The sequence below is a fragment of the Paroedura picta genome, chromosome 17 (genome assembly GCF_049243985.1).
Source record: "Paroedura picta isolate Pp20150507F chromosome 17, Ppicta_v3.0, whole genome shotgun sequence".
Taxonomy (NCBI): Eukaryota; Metazoa; Chordata; class Lepidosauria; order Squamata; family Gekkonidae; genus Paroedura; species Paroedura picta.
The window spans coordinates 20697839-20723559 of NC_135385.1; the positions used below are offsets into that span (position 1 = coordinate 20697839).

Here is a 25721-nt window from a genome sequence, read left to right on the forward strand (position 1 = left end):
TGCCTCCCCCTAGGCCAAGCTGCTTGCCCTGCCGCGACCCCTGTGAAAGGGTCGTTCGACCCCCAAAGGGGCCCTGACCCCCAGGTTGAGAACCCCTGGTGTAGCTGGTGGGCAGAACAGCACAGGACTTTGCGTACAAAGAAAAAGGAGAGAAGCACGGAGGATCAACGGGGAAATGTGCTGATGCATCCCAAGTATTAAAGACGAGGGATTGATTATGACAAGTTGCTGCGATTTAAAGACTCCCGACCCTCCGGCCAGAGGTGCAGAAGCTGTTGCACCAGATTGGGATACTAACAGGGCCTGGATTTGCAAAGCTCCCCGGGGCTTAATGCTGACAGCTTTTGACCCTGTTCTCCCAAATCGGATTTATAAAAGGCCGGCCGAGTTCCACGGCTGTTCACTGCTCGGCTCCTGCGTTCAGAAACCCAAATAACGCCGTCGTCCACGGTATTTGCCTTAAGCGAGCATGGGATATATTTATTAGTTAAATTCACGGCTGTGCATGTGGCTGGGTGTGAAACAGGATTTATACATTCTGAGCCAAGGAAGGGTGAATTCTCCAAGACCTGGGATAAGTGAGCAAATGAGGCCTGTAAGCGTTTGCTGTTTTCGCATTGTTCTCTCACCACTTCTGCTAGGTTCGGGGAGAAGAGGGAAAGTCTTGGGGCAGGGAAGCCAACAGATATGGCTCTGCTCCAGAGTGCGCTGGAGAGGTCACTGGGCGCCTCCACATGGCTCAGAAGTAGGCAGCGGCTTTAAAAAACAAACCCGGATGACCCGAATGTCAAATTCGGTACCCAACAGCAAATTCCACACTTGTGCGGTAGGAAATGGCAGAGGTACACCCACAGCGCTGGTTACAATGAATGGAATCTAAACTGACATTTATGCTAACTAGAAGCCCGCAAAGAAGCATGCGCCAGCAAAGGCCCGGAGGGGGGAGAGAGACAACAATATCAAACCTCCAAACAATCCAAAAATCTCCGGCTCAAAAATTCAATACGCTCTCTGGCGTCTGAACAGGCCAATTTTCCCTTCCCCTCTCCCAATTCTGCATTTTTCTGTCTCAACAATCCCTTCTCCAGAAGCAATCCCTTCTCTCTTTCTCCTCAATTAAAACAATAAATGATCGATTGGCTGGCTCCCACATCTTACTTCTGGGCCCACTTATCTGAAGGGGCCTGTCGCCACTTGTAGGGTTCCTCGAAGCCTGAAAAATATTTCAGTCAGACAGTCCTCCCCAGTCAAAAGGCTGATGTAGAAAGAGTCTTTCCTCAACTGCAGGAGGCAAGGTTTGGCGGCTTCGGTGACTGAAGTAGAAGAGTTGATTTGTATACACCACTTTTCACGACCAGAAGGTGCCTCAAAGTGGCTTACAATCGCCTTCCCTTCCTCTCCCCCAACAGACACCCTGGGTGCAGCTGAGAGCTCTGACAGAGCTGCTCTGTGAGAAAAGCTCTAACAGGAATCAAACCTGCTTCTTCTCCAGGGCCCATTGTTCTTAACCACGATACCACGCTGGCCAGCTGCATTACAACTGGACGCGGCAGTTTTTAAAACATGCTAAGCTGCTCCAAGAAATCCGCTGGCTTCCAAGCCAAGTCTACATCCATCAACCCTGCACGGGGCTGTCCTGCTAAAATCTTTTCAGCTAATTTGGTCTTTCAACCGGTTAAACACCTGAAATTTAAAGCATCTCCATTATCCCCCCCCCCCAAAAAATGTCAACAAGAAGCAGCGTGTCTGAGCAGCAACAAGACAGGAGTTCTGTTAAAGTCCTACCCTAAGAAGGGCCAGAACCATTCTCAATTCATCGCGGCACTGCTTTCCTTGAGAGGGAAAAGGCTGAAGGTTGGCAGCTTTCCCCAGGTGGAGACATGACAACACAGATGGCCAAGCCTGACGCACCAGAGGCTACGATCTGGGCAGCCTACTCCAATTGGCACTCAAGGAAAACCTCTCCAGGGATGCCAAGGGGTGCTTTTGCCTTGATCTACCTCTCTGCAATGCCAGCTGGGCCCCTCGGGGGGAATTTGCAAATCAGAATGCTCAGAGGCCCCAGAAGTGATGGCCTGGGATGAGTAGGATACCCCCCCCCCCACACACACACACACACACACAAACACTGAAAAACATGAGCAGGAAGGCAGAGATGGAGAACAGGGTAAGGACTGGAGAGAAAAGATGCCAGAATGTTGCTTCTGAGACTTGAGGCACCGGTCTGCCACGGCAAGCTGGAAACACACCGGGATGTTGTTTTTCCAACATCTCCCGCAAATTAAGAAGTTATTTCAATAATTGGCCAATTAAAGCTTAATTTCGGCTCGGGAAACATTTACACAGAGATGGCGGCTGCCTCTTGTTCCGCCCCACCCTCTTTGCAGGTGTGTTTTTGCTTTTTTTGCCATCAAGTCTCGGCTGACTTAAGGAGACCCTGTGGCGAAGGGGTGCAGGTTTGCCCTTGCCTGCTGCCGCATAGCTACCCTGGACCGACTCGCTGGTCTCCCATCCAAGTAAAAATAAGGGACGGCCCTACTTAGCTTCTGCAATCTGATAAGAGTGTGCCAGCCTGGCCTATCCAGCCCTGCGTAACAGGGGGGTACATTATCAGAAAGGAAGGCCTGCAACAGGGAGGAAAAAGCCAGGCTGACCCTGAATACAGTGGTGCTGGTGCTGAACAGCCACACACCACCATCCCCACAAACCCCAATGTAACGGTCCTGCTACATATACCACTCAAAACTCTTTCTATGGTATGCATTTCAGCTAGGGGATAAACAAAGGAACGTAAATGCAAGTTATGGGGGAGGGCATAAATCTAGGGCAGTCTAGGCAGGAGTCCGAGAAGCCACACAAGTTTCCACCCCTTATAGCAGGTAAAGAGCGGAGCTACAGGGAGGAGCCATGGCTCAATTGCAGGGCATCCGCTTGGCATGCAGGACATCCCAGGTTCATGTGCAGTGGTGAAAAGCAGATTCCTCGCCACCTCGTCCACATGCAGCCAGCTGGGTGAAGTCACAGTTCTCTCAGAGCTCTCTCACCCCCATCTGCCTCACAGGGTGTCTGCTGCAGGAGAGGAATGGAAGGGGACCATCAGCTGCTTTGAGACTCCTTCAAATAGCAAAAAGAGAGGTACAAAAAAAAAAACCACAGTTCTTCTTTTCCCCCTAGATGCAGAAACTAGAGATTGAGATACCTGAAGGCTTTTCTGGGTCATGAACAAAAAGGCCTGGCATGCCAAAGCCCCCTTCCCCAGCAAGCCAAAGGTCCCTCCCTAAGTGAGAAGGCCCAGATTGCTCACTTCAAGAGCCCCTCCAACCCCCCTGCTAACGAGCCTTCCCAGCACAGGAGAGGTTTGGAGAGGGGCACGGCACCCCCCCTCCCGTGGGGCACAGGGGCCAGGGAAGCCAGGCTCATGTCTTAAATAAGACATTCCAATCTCTCACGCTGTTTCTCTCCTGCGGAGAGGAAGCCTCTGCCCCACCCACAGCCAAAGCGGGAAGGCTGCCAGCAACTGCAACTTGTGTGTGTGCCCCAGGCGTCCCATCGCAACAAGTGCCCTGGGCTCTCGCGCCAGGCTAAGCCTGCCAAGGAGGAGCTTTCCTCCTCCTCCTCCTCCCCGCCCCCAGCATGATTATTACTTCAAACTGACAGGCCGATCCAAGGGCTCCAAGACAGCAGGAAGCCAAGCAGACAACGGTGGCTGGGACAAGATCTTTTCAGGCATTCGCTACGGCCAGGCATTAAGCTGGGGACGCGAGCCAGCAGACACGCCGAGGCTAGCAGGAGTGGGTTTGGCAGCCCTGGTGCCAGCAGTGGGCCGGGCGCAAGATGCTGCTTCGAAAGACAAGCAGAGAGCTTTCCAAGGTCAGGAAGGAGAGAGCTGCAGGGAGAAGGGGGAGGAGAACGCTGCTCTTTTATACAGGAGCCTGGCAGGCCACATGCACTTTCTATGCAACCGGAGTAGCTGGAAGGAGAGCTCCATGGAATTTCAGCCAGGAGGCTCGCATCAATACCCAGAATCCTCAGGCTCGGGGAGCCAGGTGGTCCAGGACAGCCAATCCTGCAATAAAACCCCTGTCTTGGTCTTGGTAACTCAAGCCTTGCAGGGGTCTGTGAGTCTATCCTCTCCTTCACCAGAAAGTTTCCCTTCGCCAGCCCATTTCCAGCTCTCCCTTTCTGATTTCATCTCCCGCCGCCCCCAGTGTAGTAATTACAGCAAAGAAGATTTGTTCTAAGAACTGCACCTGCCAACGGTCAGCACCACGGCCACAACCCCGCCCTGTTGCCCCAGGCCAAAATCCACAGGAACAGCCAGCCTAAGTCCGACAGAGTTCAAAAAGCTTGCACGCTCGTTTGAAATGGAACGCTAGTCACAAAAGCTTTTTTTTTTAAGTGCTTTGGAACAGGAGGCCTACCGACAGCCTCTTTCTACTTTGAAAATACCTGAACTCAGCCAAGAGACAGAAGGGATCACCAAGCGGGAGAAAGGGGGCTGGGGGGGAATGATTGCATACTCTGCCTGCTCCGCCAGCACTACCAGGTTGTACCCCCCAGCTTGAATTCCCACAACTGACCTCAGGCACCAAACTGAAATTTATCTCCAGTGTGGCTCTAAAACAAGCACGACCTCCACTACTCAAAAGGGATCTGCTTCTCCTGGCCGGTTTTTGTAAGACATCTGATCGACTGCTTCATTTTCCCTGCTTCTGTTGTTCACCAATTCCTCCTAAAAAAGCTAGAGATGTAGCCTGGCCCCTTTTAAATCTGCAGACTCCTGCCCTCCCTCCTGGTCTCACACAAGGAGGCTTTCGGAGGCAAGACCTTAAAGACTACGGGCCTGAGACGTCTTCCCCATTCGGTCCCCGCCTGAGGAAGATTTCAGAAGAACTCCAAAGATCGGGTGCCTGTTTATGTCTTGCTTTGGTTTGCTCCAATCAAAGGCCATGATGGGGTTTCGGCTTTGACGACTACACCTGCAACCTCAGTCCGTAGCACAGAGCTCAAATTCACGAGCTCTGAGAAATCCCACGCTCCCAATTGTTCAGTCTGTCAATTCCCCAACCTCCCCAGCTCCACTTTGTCCGACATTCAAAATACAGGGGGGGGGGCAGGTCCAGCTTGCCTCGCTCAAAAGAGAGAGAAAAGTGGCGCTGATGATGACGAAGGCGCTGGAGGGACTCAGTCGGGAAAGAGAAGAGGAATTAAATATTTACAGCTTGACTAAACGGAAATTAGAGGGAGGGGCGGGGGGGAGGGAGAACGAGATAAATATTTTAAGAGCTTGTTCACTGCAGAACCTGGGGGGGGGGATTGTTTAGGGCAATTCAAGGAGATGCAGCTAGACCAGGAGACATAGAGAAGCATTCGTTTTCCCTCTCCGACCTAGGGGGAGAGGAGCCAGGGATCCCTTCCCTCTAACCGTGGCCTGTGGAGACACACTGTGGCCAGGGAAAAACACTCTGCACCTTCTCGGAATGCACTATACCCGGCTCCCGTTAGACCAGCTGCCTTTCACACGTACCGCTCTCTAGGAGCAGCGCTGTTTATGGGAACAACCAGTGAGTGGCTGGGGTCCTCCTGAGCCGTTGGCACACTTAACACCGGGCTTCAGCAGTGGAGCGTAAACACGCCCGTTTTATACGAACCGTTTTGAAAAAGGGACGAGGAGGAGAAACCTCCTAGGAGACCGAAAGGGTGTTATAGCTAGCCTAAATGTGCCTTGAACGTCTCCCTTCTTTTTCTTGGACGTTTGCAAGCGGGAGAGGCTTTTCCTCCTCCCCACCACCACCCTTTTCCTGATCACTAGATGAACCTGCAGAGCAAGTCACTGGAATCCTTTGCTCTGCATGGCTTTGGAAGCAAAGACACAGCGACCCGGAGGATGTGAAATGCTCCTACCCGGCTCCCATTAGATCCGCTGCAGGGGTGGGGGTGGGGAGACGACAGAGGTTTTAACAAGAAGCCATTGCGCCGCCTGCTGGCTACCATGGGGAATGCTTGCTAGCCGAACGCCGGGCTTTGGCTGGGATGAATCTAGAAGCAAGCACTGCTGCTACTCCTTCCACTGGGAAAAGGAAAGATGAATGTGATTTGTCCGGGTGAGGCAGTGCCCCGTGCTGATGCTTTCCACCGTCAGGGGCCCCGACCGTGAGACTTCCACCCAGCTAGTTCCACCTCTTTGACACAGCAAGCAGTTAAGATATGCAGAAGGGTGGGTGGAAAAAACAAGCAAAGGGAAAAGGAAGGGTTAAAGCAGCAACCCACCATTTTCTGGCCTTCAAACCACACCCCTTGAAGCACAGAATCTGGGAAGAGTCTAAGTCTCCCACCCACCCATCTTAGCGCAAGGCCTTAGGAAATTTTAATTTTTCCACCGTAAGTTTAGGCAGGATTAGTTCTTTCCAGAGCAAGCTCAGGCTGCAGTGTTAAAAAAAAACTAGGCCATCCGGTTGCTGTGCAAAAGCACCTTAATTGTCCCCACAAAAACTATTCCACACCCCTGGCCTGCTTTCAAACGCTGTTACCAACCTGCTTTTTCTTCCAAATGCACATTTGTGGTTTTACAGTTTCCTTTAAAAAAATAATACTAGAGAGGTGGGTGGTTTTATGCTTCAATCTGTACTTGATGACAATTTTAATTATACATTGTTATGGCTGCTTCTTCTCCCCATCTGGAGAACCGAATCAGCGAAGGGGGCAGGAGTAGAAATGTTAATGTAAATAAAACGGGGGCGGGGGGGAACGGGAGAAACGGCACACGAGAGAGGACTGCGTTCAGTTTTACTCCGCATGCACACCCGACAGAAACGCAGGGTCCCTGTTTCATTCTCAGAAGCAGCAGAAAATGGGGGAAGAAAAGGGCCCTTTTTAATTGGTGTCGCCATTCCAGAGAGTAGCGACATGTATATGGACATTCCTGCTCCAAAAACTATAGTAGGAAAAAGATTCTACTGGTATTTTCTGGATATATTCAGTTCTCTCAAATATATCTGGAATTGTGGGGAGATCACAGAATCATAGTGTTGGAAGGGACCTCTTGGGTCATCTAGTCCAACCCACTGCACTATGCAGGATACTCACAACCCTATTGCTCATCCCCTGTAACCTACCACCTTCACAGAATCAGCCTCTCTGTCAGATGACAGAGCCTCTGTTTAAGAATTTCCAAAGATGGAGAATGCACCACCTCCCGAGGAAGCCTGTTCCACTGAGAAACGGCTTTAACAATTGTTTCAGCATCCTAAACAAACCGAGAAATGTCAGGAGCTGATATTCCCCCTGCATCCTCCGTTTCTGTGTCTCTCTAGACTTACACCTGCTTTAGATAAGATTGTCAGTTTCAAGTTTTGTTGTTTTGCCAGTTGTTTGGTGTTCAGTTCACAAGTTTGTTTGTTTTTCCTGTATGGTAAATTGCCTCACAGTTTACATACGCCCAGATTCTTGGGTTTTACACAGTCACAGATTCTCACATGTTACATGGATCCAGATTCTTAGTGGATTACATTGGCTGGGTTTCACAGTAGTTTCCAATAGCTTTCCAATAGCAGAAAATCTTAGGTTTTCATTCATTCATTCCCCCCCTCAACAGAAAACAATGAAAAATGACTGGGGGAACCTTGCTCAGGTCCAACAGTCTCAAAATTTGGGGATTATTTAAAAGACGGGCACCGGCAGCTCCCATGAAATTTTGGTGCCAGTACCTTTACCCCACCCGACCTCCAAAATAAGATGGAGAATAATGGAGCCAGCAAATACCAGAAACCTGAAAAAATACCTGGATTCGAATACTATGCTGGGATTGGGAAACAGGAAACACCGACATTTGGGGGGCTCCAATATAGCCAGATTAAAAAAAAATGGTTTTGTGCTTTTTTTTGCTGCATGCCTCTTGCCACTACCGTAAACGGCTTCTTCTTTCAAGAAGGGAACGAGCAAATTCACAGAAGAGAGTATCAGCCACTATTACACAGAGGAAGCAGATGATGACAGTGTACCTGCGATTACCAAATTGATGGAGAACATCATGAGAAGTTTCCAAAAACAACTAACCTTTTCCAGGGAGCATGCCAGACTACATGGGGTGGGCCCCATGGGCCCGCTCTGCTCCCAATGTGAACAAGGAGCCTTTTGCTGATGCATCAAAGCACTGTCAGCAGCAGTGTGAACCCAACCCAACAGTGACCTGATGCCACAGGGCTTCTTTGGGTTTCTTTGTTGGGTTTTCAAGATAGGTGTTCAGGTGTTCGGCCATTGTCTGCCTTTCTATCACAAGCCTGGTGTTCCTTGCAGGTCTTCCATCCAAATACTAGCCAGGGGCAACCCCTCTTAGCTTCCAAGATCCAGTGACCTCTTAGCTTCTAAGATCCAAGGAGATAAGTCTGGTCTGGGCCACCCAGGTCAGACCCCCCCCCTCTTTTTTTTTTAAACTGCTCCATCCAAGAGACTATTGTGGGAAACGGACTTAACATTTTTAAACAATGACTGTTTGCAACACCATTATAAACGAAGAGCACCGGAGATGGGGAAAGCAGAGGAAGAAGCAAATCGGCTTGAGACCGAAGAAAACAGCTGCGCCCAATTGCTAGGGAGCAGAAACCAGCACAGGAAAAAGGATATTAAGGTTTAGACGCATGATGTCGTAAGATATTGGACAGGCAAAGAATGAGAAAACCGGAGAAGGAATTTCTGGTCCTTTCTTTAAAAGAAAAAAAAGAAAAAGACAGTCCCACAGATGAATTCAATTAGGAAAAAGAGGAGAGTTTTTTTGGGGGGAAAAGAATCTGCAGAAACCAGGGGGGAGTTTCATAGTTCAGGTCTTGGCAGATTTCCCACTGGCTGTAATGCGGAAATGAGCAAAACGATACTGCTCAAAAGCAGAAAGGAGCCGTTCACTGCCGAGGTTTCTCTACAGCTGTAAGACCCAAGTTTTGGGATGGAAGCAATAATAACTATTAGGATCATAATAACAGCAGCACAGTAGAAGTACTGTGCAGCCTGGTAATGGTACAGAATGAAAATTGAAAATACATATACGTATTGTATATTTTAAATTTTCATCGGTTAGGTATTGTGTTCACAATATCAGGCCTCGTGTTCATATTCCTTTTGCCTTTTTTCGGTTTCTTAATTCAAAACCGTCCAGGCTAAGTATTTCATCCTTCATTTCCCCCCTCTGGAAGTGCCGTAGCAACAGGCAACACTTTGCCTAGATAAAAGGCCCAACAACGGTTCACACATTCCACACTTTAGCACAGAGAGAATCCTATCTTACCTACCTCAGAAGACTCCAGACAACAAATAACGGCAAAACGTCAGGGACTAAAGCGACCAGGCCGTGTGACTGGAAAACCCACAATGGCCAGCTTCTCCTAGCCTTTCAAAATGTGTCAGACAGCATTTCGGCAACGCTTAACAAAACCTCCCTTCACAAACTAGCCGACATGAACTGAGCAAATCACTGCTACTGGGGCAGATTTTTTTTTTTGGGGGGGGGGGGGGGGAATTACACCAGAGCCAAGAATGATTTTCTGAAGGCACAACCACTAAGATAGTCATAACCTTTAACCACACCAAGCTGGGAACAGAAGAGAGGGCAGAAAGGCTGCCTCCCCCATCCCTGAGGTATCAAAGGCACAAGGCAAAGAGCAGAGGAGGTGAAAACAGGGAGTTAAGTCTATTGCACAGAGGTCTATGGCACATGGAGAGCAGCCTATTACACAGAAGTCTACAGGCAAGTCTATGGCACATGGAGACAAGTCTCTTGCACAAGGAGGCAAGCCTACTGCACATGGAGATCAGTCGATTTCACAGAAGTCCATAGGCAAGTCTACTGCACAAGGAGGCAAGCCTACTGCACCGAGGTTTACAAGAGGAAGCTGCCACCTCTCTAGCCCTGGTGGCACAGCTAAGGAATGCTCAGGCCTATTTAAAGCTAGACAAAGTTGTTGCCCCCAGGGAGGAATAAAACCCAGACATCCACCTTCTCCACAGGTTAGCTGCACTCACCTCCGGATCAGGGACTGCTGAAGGCTCTTGCAAACCGTCAGGGACTCCCCCGTAAACATGTGCAACATGACCACCTCGAGGCAAGCAGTCATGAAGGCCGTGACGGCATCCGGCTGCAGCGTCCCCCTCCGGGAGATGATGCACAGGCGCTGCAGGGAGGAACAGTGGCTCAGGGCCTGGAAGAACTGGGTGTTGGCGTTGAAGTAGGGCTGCTCCAGCCTGCAGGAAGAACACGAGAAAAAGGATCAGCCGTACGCTGTGCGCATGGTTCCTCAAGGGAGAGCGTCAGAGCAGGGGACCCGTGGGGAGGGGACCTCAACTGGGCACAGCACTGAACTCTCGGGCTGTTTTCTGTTTAGCACTCCCCTTGCTCTCTTAAGCAAGTGGCTGGAAAGTTCACTAAATGGTTGAGAATCTCCTGGAAAACTATGCACACATGTAAGCAGGGGGTTTTTACCCATGCGCTTGACCAGGGGGGAGGAGGACACATATACGGCTGTCATCTTTTCTCCTGGGTCAGGCCAGGAGCCCATCCAGTCCAACATTCTGTGTCACACAGTGGCCAAAACCCAGGAGCCATCGGGAGCTCCACCAGCGGTGGCAGAACTCCAGAAGCTCTTACACTGTGGCCCCCCCAAACACCAAGACTACAAACTGGCTCTGTGAAACCAAGCAGGAAAACTTGCTAAAAGGGCAAGAGTCATCTCTCCCAACACCAACACAAACATAGAGCTTTCCCAGGCCATCTGGGCACCACAAATGACTGGTTGGTATGCATGCACACACATTTTCTGGGGGTCTATTTGCCATTTGATGCCTGTGGAAACAGACTGAGCTCCTGCTTGCCAGCATGGAGGGGGTGAAGTGGGGGGGCAAAGAAGGAAAGTGGGGAGGAGGACTGCATGCAAACAACTTGAGTGGCCTCCCACGAGAGGTTTCTGACTTGGGAAGTACATGATGGTGACATCATGTACCACACCTGAGACCAGAGGCAGCAAAGTACATGCTCCAGAGTCAAAGCAGGTAATGTTTCTCCCAAGGCTGAAAATATATTTAAGAGCTTCCTCTCAAAGGGTCGTTCTAGTCAAAAAGCAGGGGTATTGCAATACCCTACCTCACCCACCAGGCGACACTGTTGCGTAATCATCGCCAAACTGCATTTTGGACTGGAGACTCACTAAAATGTAGTCGTTCTTTGGGGCCATGAAGCTGAACCAAGCCTGGCTCGCCAGATTAGAAGCCGCCAGCATCTACACCAAGTTGGCTCCATTAATCAGATGGAGAAGCAACTCCTTAATTTCCCGAGTTGTCCGCCACCGCAAGTGTGCATGAAAACAACAACACTGGCCAAACAAGATGACCACCATGGGATCTGCCTGTGGCCCAAATACGCAAGAAAAGGCACGACGCCCTCACCTGAGATCTCGCAGGCATTTGCAGTGTTTTAGCATGTCCATGAGGGCCGCCATGTATGCCACTTTACCCATCATGCCCAGGTTGGCCAAGGAAAGAGTCCTCAGATGCTGGCACCGGGCCCCGATGCTAATCAGCCCAGAGCCCGTCAGGATATTGGGCAGCTGCGCCAACGTGAGGCTCTGCAAGAAAGCCAGCTGGCCGATGGCGGCCACTTCCGAGTCCCCCACGTGCTGCGCCCGGCTGCAGGGGGGCAGCGCGTTCCGAATCGCCGGCTCGTTCCTGGGCATGGCCGAGGAGAAACTGGACCCGATCAGCTCCAGCTTCTTCAGATAGGGAAGGCTTGTGAGGAGAGTCCAGAACACGGTGGGCTTGGCATTCCCCTGCTCCAGGCAGTTCCTGGGCCAAGACTGCACCCCGATGCGGACCTTCTTCCCAAAGCCTTGCGAGGCGATGCCGCTCGCCGGCTGCACAGACGGTTTGTCGGCAGTTGTGGCGGAAAGGTCGGCAACGGAGCAGACGGGCAGGGCTAGAGACAGGAGGCACTTCAGGTGGGTGAGGAGTTGGCACAGGTGCTTGCCCAGGCTGTCGGCGCTGTGGTGGTGGGCGGCAGAGAGGTTCAGGTGCCGGAGGCGGCAGCAGGAGGTGACGAGGGTGGCCACGATGCCGCTGTCGATGTCGTCCTCCGCCTTCCGCAGCAGGGAGCCCGGGGAAAGGCAGTGGACGCAGCCGCTGAGGTTCAGGCCCACCAGGCTGCGGAGGTCCTTGCCGCCGTTGAGGACCCTCTGGATGAGCTGGCCCCCGGACAAGCTGCAGCGGCTGAAGCTGAAGTAGACGGGGTTGCTGAACTTCAAGTGCTGCAGGAGGCTGGAGCCGTTCATCCAAGACCGGGGCAGCTGCAGGGCGTCCAGCGTCACATTCCGGGCCATCGAGTCCAAAAGGTTCTTGACGGTGAAGCTCTCGGCAAAGCCCCCGGGGGCGGAGATGAGGAAGGCGTGGAGCTTCTCCGGAGTCCGGTCACTCAGCACCGCCAAGTACAGCCGCACCACGTCCTCGTTGACCCGCCCGGGAGCGAGGCGGGCGTAGAAGACCCGCAGGTTCTGGTAGTGGGGCACGTTGCTCTCGCCCACCATCAACTGGCCGGACAGGATGACGCGGGACCCGTCGAGGATCTCAAAGTAGAGGAGGAGCTTCTCCAGGCTGGTGCAGCAGGGGACCACCCCGTAGGAGGGGGTGTAGAGGGTCTGCTTCAGCTCCAGCACGTGACTCAGGGTGGCTTTGCACTCACTGCTCAGGTGGGAGGCGTCAAAGCCCGGGTTGACATCGATGGTCAGTGAGCGGAGGCGCTGCAAGGGCGAGAGCATCTTGGAGAGGCGGAGGGAGGTCAGGTGGCAGCCAGACAAGTTCAGGCGCACCAGGTTCTTGCAGTGGATCACCTGGTCGACGGTGGAACTGGGCAACCAGTAGCAGCCGGCCATGTTCAGCTCCTGAATCTCTTTTCCGATCGCTCTCATCAGCTGCTTCACTTTATCTTTGTCCACCTGAGAGGAAACAACAAAAACTAAATAAATAAAACCCTTCAGGAACCCCTGAGGGTTCAAAGTGCCATCAAGTGACACCTGCCGCTCCACCACAGGGCTTGCAAGACAGAACTGTTCTGCCCGGCCTACGGTTGAAGCAAGCAGGGACCATTAAAACTGCTGGCCTCCCTAATTAAGAAACCACGCTACTAGAATATCACTGAGATGGTAAATGCGCTCCCTCTTTTGCTCCAGGAATGGGGACGAAGTATGCAGCGATAGGTTCTGTTTGTGCTTTTGGCAATTGTTTGAATGACAAGGCATTTTACGATATTGCCCTGTAAGCTGCCCTGAGCCTTCAGGGAAAGGAAGCATAGAACTTGAATAAATCATCATCGTAATAGAAAATCACAGCTGACCCAGGGCGACCCCTAGTGGGCCTGTCAAGGCTAGAGATATTTTGCCATGGCCTGCCAACCCTTGACTTCCTCGGTGGCCTCCCATCCAAGGACTAGCCAGGGCCAACCCTGCTTAGCTTCTCAGGCTAGCCTGGGGCATCCAAATCAGGACTTAGGAACCCTCCAGTTACCCTGAGAACATCCAGCCCTTCCTTCCCTCAAGGAGTTCAGGGCAGAAAGCATAACTTCCCAACCGTTTTGTCCTCATAACATTCCCTGGGAGGGAAGCTCTGGCCCATCTTCAACCAATCAGCTCCACAGGGATTGTAACCTGAGTCTCCCAGGGAATTTTGAGGATCATTCGCCACCGAGGAAACGGGCCTGTTGCTAGCAACGCACAGCCTGCCTGAAAGGAGTGTGCTGCTTCTGGGCCTGCCAGCAACGTCTTCACGGTGCTACAAAAAAGGTGGTCCAAGAGCTGTAAAAATGGCACAGGGGCCTTCAAAGCGTTTCGCTAACGAAATGCTGGTTGAAAGGCACAAGTATGCCCAATATTGGCTACTTAGACTGTTAGCAGCTCTCCAGGGTCTCAAGCAGGGGTCTCACATATCACCTGAGAGCCAGCATGGTTTAGTGGCTAAAGAGCAATGGACTCTAATCTGGAGAACCTGGTTTGATTCCCTGCTCCTCCACATGCAGTCAGCTAGGTGACCTTGGGCCAGTCACAGTTCTTAGAGCTCTACCACTAAGCCAGCATCCCTTCCCCTCCATCCAGGTAATGAGAAATCTGTATCAACAGAAACCTGAAGGCCTTCTTCAGACTGTCTGAGTGAGGAGGCCAACCCCAGAGACTCCAGCCTCTGTTTCAAACTGGGGGAGGGAGGGTTACCTTTCAATACATTCAGCCTATGAGACAGATCACCCTTTCAAAGCTTATTTCAGAGAGGGTGGGGAAATGGTCAATACTGGGTGGGGGAATGGTCCCTGAGCAGTTTGGTCAGAGCCATCAGAATGCACTGACTGGTTGCCTCTGGTTTAAAAAGGAAATGCCAGAGGAGATTTATTTAAGATTGTTTAGATCTTGCAACTCCCAGCCTCAAGGTGGCTTACGATACAAATATTTCCAGAGTTAATGACTGGTAATGAGTTCTTAAAAGGCCTACAAACAAACTACTCAGCTGAACATTCCCCGCCTTTTCTAAAAGGCATTTAAAATCCCAATTTAAAAAACAACAACACAACAACCAAACCAAAAGCAGCCCAGCAAGAACAAAACAGGTTCATATCCCTCCTTCTTCCTCCTCTTGGGAATTTTTTCCCCATTTGTGATTTCTTGACATTGCATGATCAGCATAACAAATGCCCAATAAAGGTTTTTTAATTTGATTTGAACTTTGAAAAAAATTATACTTTGTTTAAACTCTGATTTGAAGGGCTTTTAAGAGATTTTTTCACACATGATATGCCTTGGCGACACTACGATAACATCAGCCAGAGAGGAGCACGTTCTGAATACAGCTGACCAGAGCAACCTCTTGCACTGCCAGTAGGAGATGGTCTGGGAAAGGCCCTAACATTCTCCTCACCCCCTAAAAGCACAGACCCAAATGTGGCTAAGAGGACAAGTGAATAGTTAAGGGGATTCTCCTCAAACAGACTGAGGAAGCACCTCAAAGTGGTCTCTTTTGTATTAAGAGGTAAGGCCAGTAAAAAAGAAACCCTTCTCTCTGTCTCATGTATATATCTCCAGCCTTCTTGCATGAACACCTGAATAAAACCCAACACTTCCAGAAAGGGCCAAATCTCCTGGCCCCTGCCCCATCACACGGTTCCTCAGGGATTATCTCTACCTGATAGTCCTTGTGCAGGTTCACCAGGTGGGTGAGGCTCTTGTCTAGACTGAGAGCGGCTAGTTTCCGGCACACTCCCCGGATGTTCAGGACAAGATCGGAGACCGGGATGTATCTCAGGATGTGCAAGAGGATCTCGTCTGAAAAGTCCATCAAGTTCATGCTGTTTGAGAGCTCCTCGCTGCCCTCAACGGTTGCTCCCTGCAAGAAGAGAATGTGGGTTTTAAATCAGGCGTTCAGCTGTACGTGCCTTGAATGTAACATGTCAATTGCTTAATGCATGCATAAGGAAAAATCAAATGTTCACAGAATGTGTGCATATTCATAGTAGAACAGGACTGGTGTAAGGCAGTTTCATGTGTTCAAGCATACCTGCTGTTGTTATACACCTAAAGGCCCTCCACAATAGCATCTGTTTGAACACATGGTATGATTAAATTAGTATAGAGCATTTGCTTTGCACACAAAAGGATCCTTTATTTAACAGCTAGCGCCCTCCGTATACTTACCATGTTTTTGGTTTCCTATTAGATGAGACCAGAATTACTCTCACCCATGGAGGGCAGAACCAGAGCACCCGAGAGGGTTTTTAGTTTGTTTTTATTAATTACTGTTTGTAAATGCCTTATATTTATTTTGTTTGTGTTTTTATTGATGTTAGTTGCCCCAAGCGTTTGTTAATAGTAATGATAATTAACAACCCTAGCAAGTCCAGAGGATTAAATGGAAGTCCAGAGGATTAAATGGAAGAGAACGGTTTTGTGTTCCCATGGGGGTGGAAGGTAGGGTACATACAGAGATGCCAGCCTCCAGGTGAGACCGGGGGACCCCCTCGAATTGCACCTCAACTCCAGCAGCCCCTTTAAGACCAACAGAATTTTATTCAAGGGATGAGCTTTCATGTGCAAGTATTGTATCCTTCAGATACAATGTCAAGAAGTGGGCATGCACCCGAAAGCTCATCCCTTGAATTAAGCCCTGCTGGTCTTAAAGGTGTGGCTGGACTCAAAATTTGTTCTGCTGCTTCAAACCAATATCTTCCCCTGGGGAAAATGGATGCTTTGGAGGGCGGACTCCTTGTGCCTTGTGCCCCACTGAGGTTCCTATTCTCCCCCCATCCCCTGGCCCAGCTCCATCCCCTACTCTCCAACCTGGATATGGCAACCCTAGGCAACACATGAAATCAATGAATACGGATTCTGGACGAAATCCTCATCCCCAAATCTCCAGGAATTCTCCAGGCGGGAGCTGACAACCCAAGCCTCGTGGGCCTCCTTTTTCTCTCAGGGAGGTTGCCATGGCGACCCACGCGAGGCTCCCTCTGCGAGACAAGGGGGGAGGGGGGGAGGAAGCCCCCTAGGCCGCGGTCGCCATGGCATCCGAGGCCTCCTACCTCTCCGCCGCAGCCGGCCATGGTCGCCGGCAGCCCCCCGCCGCTGAGAGGAGAGGCTCGGCCAGGACGCCGCTTCGCCGGGCCTCCTGCACCACACGGCTTCCTCGCTGCCGGCTCCGGAGTAACGCTGCGTTTCCGGCGCAGGCTGCTCCTCATTTCCTCCTGCCTCTCCGAAGGCTCGCTCGTCGCCGCCGCCGCCGCCGCCGCGGGCTTCTCCCGCGCCGCCATTTTGGGAGCGGCCGCGAAGCCGCCGGCGCCATCTTGAGAAGGGCGGCGCCCGCCCCCGTCCGCCATCTTGAAGGAGGAAGCCGGTGTCCTTCTTTCCTTCCCTTCCTCTCGCTCGCAGTGGGGCGAATCCGGCTTTTTGACGCCTCAGCTGTTGCCAGGAGCCCGGGTTATAATGCCCGTGTTTTCTCCTCCCCAAGTGAAGCGTAAAAACACGAGCTTTCCCCGCGCGCCATTTTCTGACAGCGCCTCGCCTCACAAAGTGGGGGGAAAATGTGGGTTTCCTCAGCTTTAGAGCTGATTTGCAGGATTCCCATGAAGAGGGCAGCGACTGGGGACTCCGCTTTCTCCTCATATAATATTGCGAGGGCCGTGGCATTTTCCTCACAGACGGGTATTATAATAAAAGGAAAATAATGCTTCAGTACGCCTCGGGCCAGGCGTCCCTGGTGCAACTCTGAAGGGGAATTTAGCATTTTCTCAGCTTTTTTTACCACAGGAACCCCTAAAACATGCCCCTCAGGCTTCGAGAAACCCCAAAAGTGGCGCCACCTGCAGTATTTGGTGGGGACGCCGCGCTGTGGACACGCCCACCTGGAGCCCCTCCCAGCCCCTCATTGGCCATTGCCGGGGGGGGGGAGGTTCAGCATGACCATATATGGTCATATTCACCCAATAAATCTTCAACCCATTTTGAAAATGTATTAAAAATGAATTCACACGCACCCATTCAGTTTCACAAATGGGTGAATGGGAAATGAGAAAGCACGGCTTAAATAAAGAGTTTTGTGGCATTTAAGTCCCTGAAAGGTAAATTGTGGTGGTGAGATAAGTACCACACAAGGCCTGCTTTAATGGGCAGTTCTGCAGATTTATTACTTCTTTCCCCTGTGGCAGTTACACACAGGAAGTATGTTTAATAGTATAAAACATGCTGCAGTCCCTCTTTTCATAAATTTAAATAGCATTTGTATATGTCTGTAGGAGGAGAAGCAGCATGGCGTACAGCTGGTTTTTCTGCCTCTGCAAAATCACAGATGTTCACAGAACCCTGCATGGTAGATCACTCCCTTTGCTTTCCTAAGCATTGTTACGTCCTTTTTAAGATTACTGACTTAATTGGACTTCATTGGATTTATTAGGGTGTAACTAAGACTGTACCATGAAAACATTTTCCACATCATCTCTCTCAACAAACAACAGCTACCACCACTGTGAACAGAAGCCATGTGTAACTTCCCCAAACTATGGCAGCTTTTCAGCTACACAGAATTGTCCACCGGGCCAAATCGTGTATATCAAAACCCCAAAAAATCACTATTTCTGGATATTCCTGCATCCCACTATGATATTGGGATTCAGCAAACACTTTGGAATTTTTTCAGGTTCATTATACCCTATGGGGACATTTATAGTCAATGATGATCCCCATAGGGTATAATGGAATCTATCTAGGGGTATGCTGCCCTGGAGGCTGATTTTTGAGGTCAAGGCACCAAATTTGCAACAGAGCTGCTGATACCTTCCCACAAAATACTCCCCAAGTTTGAAAAAGTTTGAACCAGGGGGATCAGTTCTACCCGCCCCCAAAGGAGGTACTCCTATAGTCCATCACCAATTGTGTGTGTGTGTGGGGGGGAGAAAGTGTGCATTTAATTTTTAAAGGGAATATAGTTCCTTTACAATTTAAAGTTTTACAAGAAACACCTTCTCCCAAGTTCACCAGGAAGTTGTTTAAATAAACCGTAATCCGCTTTAAACACCCTTCAAGTTTATTCAGTCAGCTTTTTCATATCATTGGCACGCAGGTAGTCCAGAAGCTTTTATCAGACTGACTAAATATTTGATTTTTATTATACTTTGCTGGACAAAAGGTTTGATTCTGTATTAAGGCAGCTTCATGTGTTCATGGGTAAATCAGAACTATCCTAGCAAAGTATAAGGGCTTCTAGTCTTTAGGTTTAACATACTGTATACATTTTAGGGCTTATTTTTTAGTTTTTTATTGCTGCTCCAAAAGTATATAACATATATTAAGCCGTAACAGGACTCTTCTTGATAATCCAAAGTGGAGCTTAAATTCTATTCCCTAATACTCAGCTAAGAGTCCCTTATTGGCCCTTCTGCAGGGAGCTAAATCACACATTTCATACAATACTCCCCTTGGATATTCTTGTGGGAGTCAAACTAACAAGCTGGAGAATCATTCTGTAAAAAATTATACTGGGAAGACTAAACTCCAAAGCTCTATCATGTTGCATGACCTGAAGTTACACCAGGCCTGACGTCTGCAGCCTGCATGGACCGAAGTCACACAGAAGCCTTGAGGTTAAGCTACTCCAGAGCTAGGTGTGTGTCAGAGTCCCATTGCTACAAGAGAACAGTGTTCACATGAAGCCCTTCCTACCGTGTTCTTTCACCATAACCAGGAACCAGCCTCCACTTGCCAGGGGGTACGGACAGGGCTTTTATCTGCTGTGCCTGCATCTCAAACTGGATGCCACCTGAAAGCCAGCCCTTCCTTTTAAACACTGCGGTTCTAGGATTCTACTTGCATACTAGCTATAGCTGCATTGTCGAAAGCTCACATTCCAGCCTCACAGGCAACAGCAGATAAGCGTCTGGACAAACGTGTCCTCTGGTAGAAAGGACTGTCGGCCAAGTATTGAATTATCCAGGTCAGCAAGTTTTAGAGAGCGACACGAGACTCCCTCCCGTCAGCCACTGCAAACTTCTTGGGTGTCCAGCTCATACTGGGGGATTGAAGGGCAAGCTCTGCTGGAGGTCTCCTCTGAGTCTAACCCGTCAAGATCCCCTCCCCAACAAAGAACCAAACACCAGCCAAGTATCTACTATCGTGTGCATCTTTATTTAGAACTGTTCTTAAGTCAGTGTACAGTTTTGCCCCCCAACCCCCCTGTATCCTGTGTACATACTGGCACCAATTTGTGTAATGACTCCCCTATGGGACGGGAAGGGGGGGTAGACTGTAAGCCTTCACATCTAAGTTGGGAAGAAGAGACAGCCGCAAGCCCCTAGTTTTGCTTGACCAAAAAAAAAAGACCTTAAAAAAAAAAAAAAGGACCAAGTGTGTGTTTTGTTTTAAGGCGTAGCATACAGAAAAGACACTTGTTGGGTTACATAAATTTACACACAAGCAAGACCTCCCGCTAGGACACCAGCTGGTTATTTCGGCTCCCTTTGGGCTGGGCTGTCGCCTTCGTAGAGGCTGGTTTAACTCCCTCTCAATGCGTTATACTATATTGGAATGGCAATTTAAAAACAAAACAAAGAAAAAGAAACGACAAATGTACAATCAAAAGTCCTCAGATGCATTGTAGAACTTTTTTTGGGGGGGAGGGGGCATTCACTCCAACTTTTTTTTTTTAAAAAAAAGAAATGCTGCCGTCAACTTTTCACCTTCCAGTTTTTATATCCTGAGTCAAGCGCCAAAAAACACAAATAAAGCCATGCCCAATCTCAACTCTTTGTTTTATGCGCAGTTACGGGGGGGAATTTTTTTTTTGTCAAAAAAAAAAGAAGAGAAAGATGTTATAATGGTCATTAACTAGTCCTTTTTTTGTTGTTGTTTTTAGAAGCATTTGCGGTGGACAATGGACGGTCCGGATTCGTCGTACTCTTGCTTGCTGATCCACATCTGCTGGAAGGTGGACAGGGAGGCAAGGATGGAGCCTCCGATCCAGACGGAGTATTTGCGCTCAGGTGGGGCAATGATCTGTGGAGAGGAAAAGCAAGGGACATTTGAGATGCGGAAAAGGCCAGGCCCACAAGGTGCGTGCCTTGCAAGCCAGGCTAGCAGTCGAGCCTTGCCCGGAAAGTGTAACCAAAACCTGGCTCCATTACTAATAGGGTAATTCCCAAAGTGCCATTAAGGGATCCTTTGGAGGCTGAGATGTTTTAGTCTTACCACTGGTAAGCCTAGCAGGTAGTTCACCCCTCTCAGCTGCATGTGTGCGCAACCACCTGGGTAGGCCAGAGCACCTGTCCTTTCCCACCCCCCTCCAGAGGAACAAGGTGTTATGTCACGCCCAGGAAGCTTACCTTGATTTTCATTGTACTGGGCGCCAGGGCTGTGATTTCCTTCTGCATTCTGTCGGCAATGCCAGGGTACATGGTGGTACCGCCGGACAGGACGGTGTTGGCGTACAGGTCCTTACGGATGTCGACGTCGCACTTCATGATGGAATTGAAGGTGGTTTCGTGGATGCCGCAAGATTCCATACCTGGCAGAAAGGAAGCGAACGATATGACTTTAGCTGGTGGCAAAGGACCCGCAGCCAAGACAGTTACACCTTCCCAGCGAAGGGCGTCTGCAGGCCATCTTCCGACTTACCTAAGAAAGAGGGCTGGAAGAGGGCTTCTGGACACCTGAACCTCTCGTTTCCAATGGTGATCACCTGACCGTCGGGGAGCTCGTAACTCTTCTCCAGGGATGAGCTGGACGCGGCGGTGGCCATCTCCTGCTCGAAGTCAAGGGCGACGTAGCACAGCTTCTCTTTGATGTCGCGCACGATTTCTCTTTCGGCTGTGGTGGTGAAGCTGTAGCCTCTCTCGGTCAAGATCTTCATGAGGTAGTCGGTCAAGTCGCGTCCAGCCAGGTCCAGACGGAGGATGGCGTGGGGCAAGGCGTAGCCTTCATAGATGGGCACAGTGTGGGTGACACCATCACCTGAGTCCATCACAATGCCAGTGGTACGGCCAGAGGCGTACAGGGACAGCACAGCTTGGATGGCGACGTACATGGCTGGAGTGTTGAAAGTCTCAAACATGATCTAGGGTCGGAAAAGAAAGGCGCTACAGTTAAAAGACGCCGGCAAGCTACAATGTACTCCAGTCATGCTCAGAGGATAGGGATCCGTGTCAAACAGCGAGGAAATCGGCCCATGCCAGTCAAACATGGGGAGGACACAACAGGTCAGATTGTTAAGGATTACGCTCGCGTTGTGCCGATCCCACCGCCATCCCGTCTCACAACATGACGTGTTACAAAGTCAACCAAAGCAAGTCAGAAGAGTTAGTCAAAAAGGCTGCAATAGCTTCAGGTGAAATCACTAGCCAAGTCAAGAAGAAAGCAAGTTTCAGGACAGAATGAATTAAAACAAAAACCTTTCAAGATCCAGCAAGAGAGAGATTCAGACCAGGAAAAGGAAAACCCTGCAGAGATTGGCAAATAAAATAAAATTGAGATGAACGAAAACATTGACAGATAGCTGTTTAAACGGGAGCAAAAAGGGGAGGGAAATGCACACGGCGTGTTTTACCTGTGTCATCTTTTCTCTGTTGGCTTTGGGGTTCAGGGGAGCCTCTGTTAGCAGCACAGGGTGTTCCTCGGGGGCAACTCTCAGCTCGTTGTAGAAGGTGTGGTGCCAGATCTTCTCCATGTCGTCCCAGTTGGTGACAATGCCGTGTTCAATGGGGTACTTCAGGGTCAGGATACCTCTTTTGCTCTGCGCCTCGTCACCGACATAGCTGTCCTTCTGGCCCATTCCGACCATCACACCCTGAGGAGAGAAGGCACAGAGCTCAAGAACCAAACCCATCCCAGGACTAAACGGAATACTTTAGGCTTGAGCCTCACACTGCAGCAGGCCAGAACAGTAAAACAGTGGCTTCCCCATGTAATGAGGTGTACAGTTTCACTCCCCTATATGCAATTCTGAATGACAGCAGAGCAGGGAAACTGCATTCCTCATCTTTGTTGGTAGAGGTCCATCTGGTTCAACTCAAGGAATCTTTGGAAGGCGAGCTCACCCAGTGGGTTAAAACTAAATTACTCTAAAAGCCACTCTTTCTACCATGTAATCCACAGCATACCATTAGCCACTATCTGTGACAACTTCCCAGCATCCAAAAGAGTAATTAACTGGAGAGTTGACTTCAGGCTACTCTGTAGTTACAGGTACTTAAAAGTTCCAGAAACTGCTGCTAGTCCAGCCTAACTAGCGTAGAACAACTAGTAAATCCAGCTTTAATGCAAAGCAGCTTCTTTTGGGTCCTTCCAGGCCATCACAAACAAGTGTAGTAAGAGTTAGTGGAGTGGAAAACTGCAAGTGACTGTTTTGCTCCGCCTTACAGTGAACCCCGAATCACCACCTGTACGTACCTGGTGCCTGGGGCGACCCACAATGGAGGGGAACACGGCACGGGGAGCATCGTCCCCCGCAAAACCGGCTTTGCACATTCCGGAGCCATTGTCAACAACGAGTGCAGCAATATCATCATCCATGGCGATCTTTGAGGGGAGAAAAAGAAATTGCACAAGTTGAAGAATCTGTCCCTTGCACAAAGAAGCACGGCGCCGTCAATCAGAAGCCCAGAGCCATCTAGCGAGATCCAGCAGGAGCATGCAGCACCAGAGCTGGTCCAGCCCCACCCACTTCCTCCCGGCATCTTAGGTTTTGTCATCTCTCGAGTACTTCCGCTTTTCAGCCACTAGAGGGTGCGTATCGCATCTTCCTACCCATTCGGGACAAAGGAAGTCCTCCCCTACACACTGGCCCGTGTTATGACCATAAAAGGGAATGGTTAGAGCCAGCTTTTGGAGGGTTTGCTCACAGAGGCCACGCCCTTCCCTCCATCCCAACCCACCCCCGCTTCCCAGAGAGCCCTGACTGAGCATATGTCTGGGCGCCACTCTGCAAGAGGAGCACACTCACGCACATGGGGGGGGGGGGAAGGCCTGGTCGAAAATGGGTGTTGCAGACAGCACAGGGAGGACGTTAATGGCCCAGAGCTTCAAAATGAGGGCGGGTCCCCCAGATTCCCCCCTCTGCCTCTCTCCAGGGACTCACCCCAGGTCCCCACCCAACACAGAGCAGCTCTGCAACTAGTTTGTCCAGTCTTGCAGGCTGGGTTTTTACATTAACTCATGCTAAAAGGCAGTCTGAAGAGAAACACCTACTGAATTCCCAGAGATTTTTTATCTTGACCAGAGGAGCTGGTTCCTCTTCACAATTAATTAGTTTGGCTTTTTTTTTTTTTGGATCGTTTAGATACTGGTCCTTACTACCCTCCCTCCTGCCAGGACCTCTGGGCCCTGGAGGAAATTCTGTAGGATAGCCCTTCCCTGCAGATGAAACACAAATCCGCCTGGTTTGGGGAAGTGTCTCCTAGGCACAGAAAACTAACGACCTTGCCAAGTTATAATTTTAAAACCAGAATTTCCCTTTCCTTGGGTAACCTCCCTGCATACCTGAGCACCTGGCTGTACTTGGCAGCTTTTCCTTCTCTAAGCCACCCATTGGCCAACCTGGTTTAGATTTTACCCCCTATGACCGTTCATGAGGACTAGCCACCTGCCAGTTAAGATGCCTGGAGCATTGGAATTAAAGGTGCAAAGAAAAAAAGATCCTTCTGCACTAAACACGGGAGGGGGGGGGGTTGTATCTCCCTGAAGCAATGCTCAGAGGCCTCCACAAACCTCGGCGACGCCCCTCCTTCCTTTCCCAGTAGGGAAGGATCCAGAGTCCAGGAAACAAAGACCCTCTCAGCAGTGGGAGGGGCAGCCCCTTCGCCGAAAGGCCCCCTCGTGATTGATCTCCTTCCCCACCCCACAAGGCGCCGCCCTCTTCCTCCTCGCCCCCCCTCCCCTCCTCCATGTGCTTGACACACATACAATAAAAAAATGCCGGCTTCATCCACCGGAAGCAGCCGGCTCCCCCCCCCCACCTCCTCCTCCCCAAGTCACACCCTAGACTTCCCCACCACCCTCCCTCGACTTCGAAAAGAGCCCCTTTTTTACAAGCAAAATCTCTTATCCCCCCCCCCTCCACGCGCACACACACAGTTTCTGAGCTGGGCCACAAATCCTCTTAAGCCAAAGGGGCGCCCCCAGCAAAAAGGACGCAGCAGATTAGGGAGACCAGAAGCAATACACGAGACTGGATGCGACCCCCAGGCCTGGCTGCTGGGGGAGGCTCGCCTCTCTCCACCCCACTCGTGGCATGGCGGCCGACTCTCCAGATCCAATTAGAGCCAAGGAGAGAATCGCCCTTCAGGGCCACGCCGGGGAGGGGGGGCTCCGCAAATCCAATCTCCGGAGCCAAACCTCGCTGCGCCCAATGGCGGCGCCTTCTCCCACTCGAGCATTGAGAAAACCGGAAAGGCTCCCTTCCAACAGGAGGCTTAGGAGCCCACAGGCGGCCCTAAGGTCAAGATCCACCTTCGGAAGAACGGAACGCTTGCCATTGCTGACTTCGCCACTTCAGCTTCCCACCCCGGCCCCGCTAGCCTCCTGCCCAGCCATCCCTTCCAATAGGCTTCCTTCCGAGAAATTAAGACCATGCAGCGCACATTCCCGGATGCATGCCCAAAAGCACCTTTCCGAAGGGCGCACCCATGCAAGAACCCCTTCAAGCACGAGCCCTGCCAGCAGACGCCGATAAAACGCAGCCCGGACACAAAACCCACCCCCTACCCCCTTTGCATTTATCTACATCCTTGTGTTGTTTTGCAAAGAAACCCCCCTACCTTTTGAAAGTTGCAAAGTCTTTTTTTTTTGCTTGGAAATCTGCTCTTTAAGCCCTGGAGGGAGGAGGGGGCGGCGGCGGCTTGAGACCCACCCGGGTGCAGACGGAGCGAAGGCGAGCGCGCTTAACGGCTACGTCCTCCCGCGGCGCGGCGCCGGGTTTTATAGGGGCGGCGCGGCGGAGCTCTCGCCATAAAAGGCAACTTTCGAAACGGGCCGCTCCGATTGGCTGGGCGCCGCTCACTCACTCACGACTCGCTCGCTGCACATTGCAGCATTCCCCCCCCCCCCGCCCCGCTTGCAAGGAAGAGAAAAAAAAAAGAGAGCTAGAGAGAGATTGCGAGTGGGGGAGGGCATTTTGGCTTCTTTCTTTTTTTTTGCAGCGGGTTGTTCTCATGGGCGCAGCTTTTTTTTTTCCTCCTC

General features: G+C 50.7%; 2 protein-coding genes across 3 annotated transcripts in view; both read right to left on the reverse strand.

Annotated features, from left to right (window-relative positions):
* The window catches only part of FBXL18 (F-box and leucine rich repeat protein 18), an 80635-nt gene extending 63682 nt beyond the window's left edge, over nt 1-16953 (reverse strand). The window contains exons 1-4 of one of the 2 annotated variants that reach the window (XM_077317220.1): nt 16586-16953; nt 15193-15393; nt 11428-12965; nt 10012-10230 (exon numbers count right to left, since the gene is read on the reverse strand). In XM_077317220.1, the coding sequence (XP_077173335.1) occupies nt 10012-10230; nt 11428-12965; nt 15193-15393; nt 16586-16879 (2252 nt within the window). In that variant the 5' untranslated portion in view covers nt 16880-16953. The remainder of the gene's footprint in view (nt 1-10011; nt 10231-11427; nt 12966-15192; nt 15394-16585) is intronic. The other variant, XM_077317219.1, reaches the window with a different exon arrangement.
* A 2707-nt stretch (nt 16954-19660) lies between these two features.
* ACTB (actin beta) lies at nt 19661-25496 on the reverse strand. Its single transcript, XM_077317184.1, has 6 exons — nt 25301-25496; nt 22935-23063; nt 22093-22332; nt 21165-21603; nt 20873-21054; nt 19661-20546 (listed from the first exon to the last, which is right to left on the reverse strand). The coding sequence occupies exons 2-6, from the start codon at nt 23055-23057 to the stop codon at nt 20403-20405; spliced, it is 1128 nt and encodes a 375-aa protein (XP_077173299.1). The 5' UTR covers nt 23058-23063; nt 25301-25496; the 3' UTR covers nt 19661-20402.
* Nucleotides 25497-25721: the final 225 nt, after the last annotated feature.

Excerpts from the sequence above, each read along its gene's own strand:
- ACTB (XM_077317184.1), bottom strand. The coding sequence starts at position 23,057 with ATGGATGATGATATTGCTGCACTCGTTGTTGACAATGGCTCCGGAATG. Across the intron at positions 21,604-22,092 it reads ACAGAGAAAAGATGACACAG|ATCATGTTTGAGACTTTCAA; the intron begins GTAAAACACGCC and ends TTCCGACCCTAG. Across the intron at positions 21,055-21,164 it reads CTTCCAGCCCTCTTTCTTAG|GTATGGAATCTTGCGGCATC; the intron begins GTAAGTCGGAAG and ends CCTTTCTGCCAG.